At 31.7% G+C, this 2413-nt stretch overlaps 1 protein-coding gene across 1 annotated transcript in view; it reads left to right on the top strand.

The window, feature by feature from the left end:
* YIPF4 (Yip1 domain family member 4) overlaps positions 1-2033 on the top strand; it is a 24333-nt gene extending 22300 nt beyond the window's left edge. Inside the window, exon 6 of the mRNA XM_019527234.1 lies at positions 207-2033. Coding sequence (XP_019382779.1) covers positions 207-344 — 138 coding nt within the window. The 3' untranslated portion in view covers positions 345-2033. The remainder of the gene's footprint in view (positions 1-206) is intronic.
* Positions 2034-2413: the final 380 nt, after the last annotated feature.

Genomic DNA, 2413 nt, shown 5'->3' with positions numbered 1-2413 from the left:
TAGGTGGATCTCATTTCTTAATAGCAGTCTTGGGTGTAGCAGGGATATAGGAGACATAGATTTGGAAACCAGTTTATTGCATCTCTAAGGAAATGACAACATAAGCCTTACAGCAAAAATTAGACTTTTTTTTCTTAATGAGCTTAAAGGAAAGTACTTACTTTGTGTTATCAGTTAATTTTGTATGTGTCTTTTTTCTTTTTAAGCTGTTCGGAGTCTTTTGGGCTGCATACAGTGCTGCTTCATTGCTGGTTGGAGAAGAATTTAAGACCAAGAAACCCCTTCTGATTTATCCAATTTTTTTGTTGTATATCTATTTCTTGTCCTTATATACTGGGGTGTGATATAGTGTTGGATGTGTCAGAAATAATACTTCATACACATGCAGACTGGTAAAGCATAAGATTAAAATGGTTGCAGAAAATAACAAGCAACTGTGCTCTATCCAGTTGTCAGGAGGTTTTGAAATCTAAACCATGTGTGTATATTATTTAATTCAGCAACTGTAGCTATATAGATTTGTATCAAAGTTTTAGGTTTGTTTAAGACTCTTCAGATTTTAATGAACAAAATATAAGAATCTTGTGTTTTATAAGATTGTGTAGCAAAAATACATCTTGACACCTGTGCCAAAAATACCAGATGACCATGTTATACTGAAAGGGTGTGAAAAGAGATTAGTCTCAAAGTGCAATTTTTCTTTTTGGTTAAATACAGCTGGCTTTTTTTGGCACAGCAAATTCTGTAGATATCTATTTATGAACCAGTCCTGATTGTTCACAAAATGGTCTGTATAAATTGAGCTATTAAAATATTATTTTAATTTAGTGCCTCTTATCTTTGATTTGGCTATTGAGTTTTATAAATTCTAATTGAAAAAAAAACTGTACATAATGCATATTTTGTATCTACTCCTTGTGCACATCATCGGTACTCTTTGGTTGAGGTGTACACTCGGTTTAAACACTTGAACACTCAACTATTTGAGAAGGAGCAAGTAATATAGTGTGACACCAATTCATTAAATGGCTTATTTGCAGAATCAGTACACTTTATTTTATACTTAACAATGAGAATTTAAGTCACACAGAAAAAACTTTGTCAACTGAAGTATTGGAGTAGTAATATGGGAGAAGGAAGATGATCTTTCAAATTTTTGTGATTTTTGAGAGATGTTTTACAATGACAAAATAAACAGAATGCTTCCTTTACTTTGTTTGATAAATCCTTGTTCTGTTTTGCTTTCAGTAGCACATTGTTTATCAGGTCTTTCCCCCCACCAAATATACCAATCATGTATTAAGTAAAATGTTATGTTTTTTTTTTTTTAAGGCCTGATTCTGCCTCTGAGTAGATGAGGCAGAATCATAGTCATAATAAGTAACACATTTTTGATTATCAGAAGATTATGTAATAACATTATGACTTATTAAATATTTACCTGTGTATGTTGTATAAATGGTTTCTATAGTTGTCCTCGTTGACAATATTCATGGAAAATGAGTCTTCACAAATAGTAAGTCTGTTGAAGCTAACTTCGCATGATGCCAGCTTTCTTGAAGCAAAGTTGTTTGTAATCTTTAGTATCTAACACTTGCAAATATTGGTAAGTTGTGTCTAAGTTGGAAAAACATCTTTTTGGGAACCCTTTTTAAAAAAGAGGTAACTTCAGGCATCTTCATTCTGATGTATTACATGCAAAAATATCAAGTGCTAGGTAATATGAAGGGCTTTTAGCTCCCACACTATACAAGCTTTTGTATGTTAGCTTGTTTTGCATATATTACACAGTTATGTTTGTCTGCATAACTTGGAACTTTATTAAATGATATAATTTCATACTTGGTAATGGAATTATTGATTAAAAAAATTGAACTTTAAAAACTCTCAGTCAAAGGAAACTAGTCAAGTCACTGCTTAGGTTCCTGGAGACTGCAGACTAAATTATTTCAGGGTGGTACTAGACAAATACTACGATAGCAAATCCTAACTTTGCTAGGATACATCTCACAATACACTAAAAAGAAGGATAATTCTAGTACAATAACTTTTAAACTATTTTTTAATGTAATTGTTGGCAGAATTGGAAATAAGAAATGTTGTACTTCAACAAATAAGTGTTCTAAAAGTAACTGCAGCTTATTGAAGCTGTATAAACATCTACTGATGTATTTCCCAGCTGCTTTATTTTACAATCTTTTATAGTAAATACAGTTCATATTCCCAGTGGTTTTGAGAGTATTTGTGCCCTGTTAAAGTGGTGTATGTGCACTAGCAGCACAACTGTATTCTGACTTTATCCAGAATCATGTTTGATTGATGTGGTCTTTTATCTTTACAATTTTAGGGCTATATTTTCATCTTTAATAGGGCGATCCAATTACAACTTTAAACTTTTAAGTAATAAAGATGT

The sequence above is a fragment of the Gavialis gangeticus genome, unplaced genomic scaffold (assembly GCF_001723915.1).
Source record: "Gavialis gangeticus isolate Ggan-Ray unplaced genomic scaffold, GavGan_comp1, whole genome shotgun sequence".
Taxonomy (NCBI): Eukaryota; Metazoa; Chordata; order Crocodylia; family Gavialidae; genus Gavialis; species Gavialis gangeticus.
Note: the sequence above shows the minus strand (reverse complement) of the source record. Positions and strands in the feature narration are given on the sequence as shown.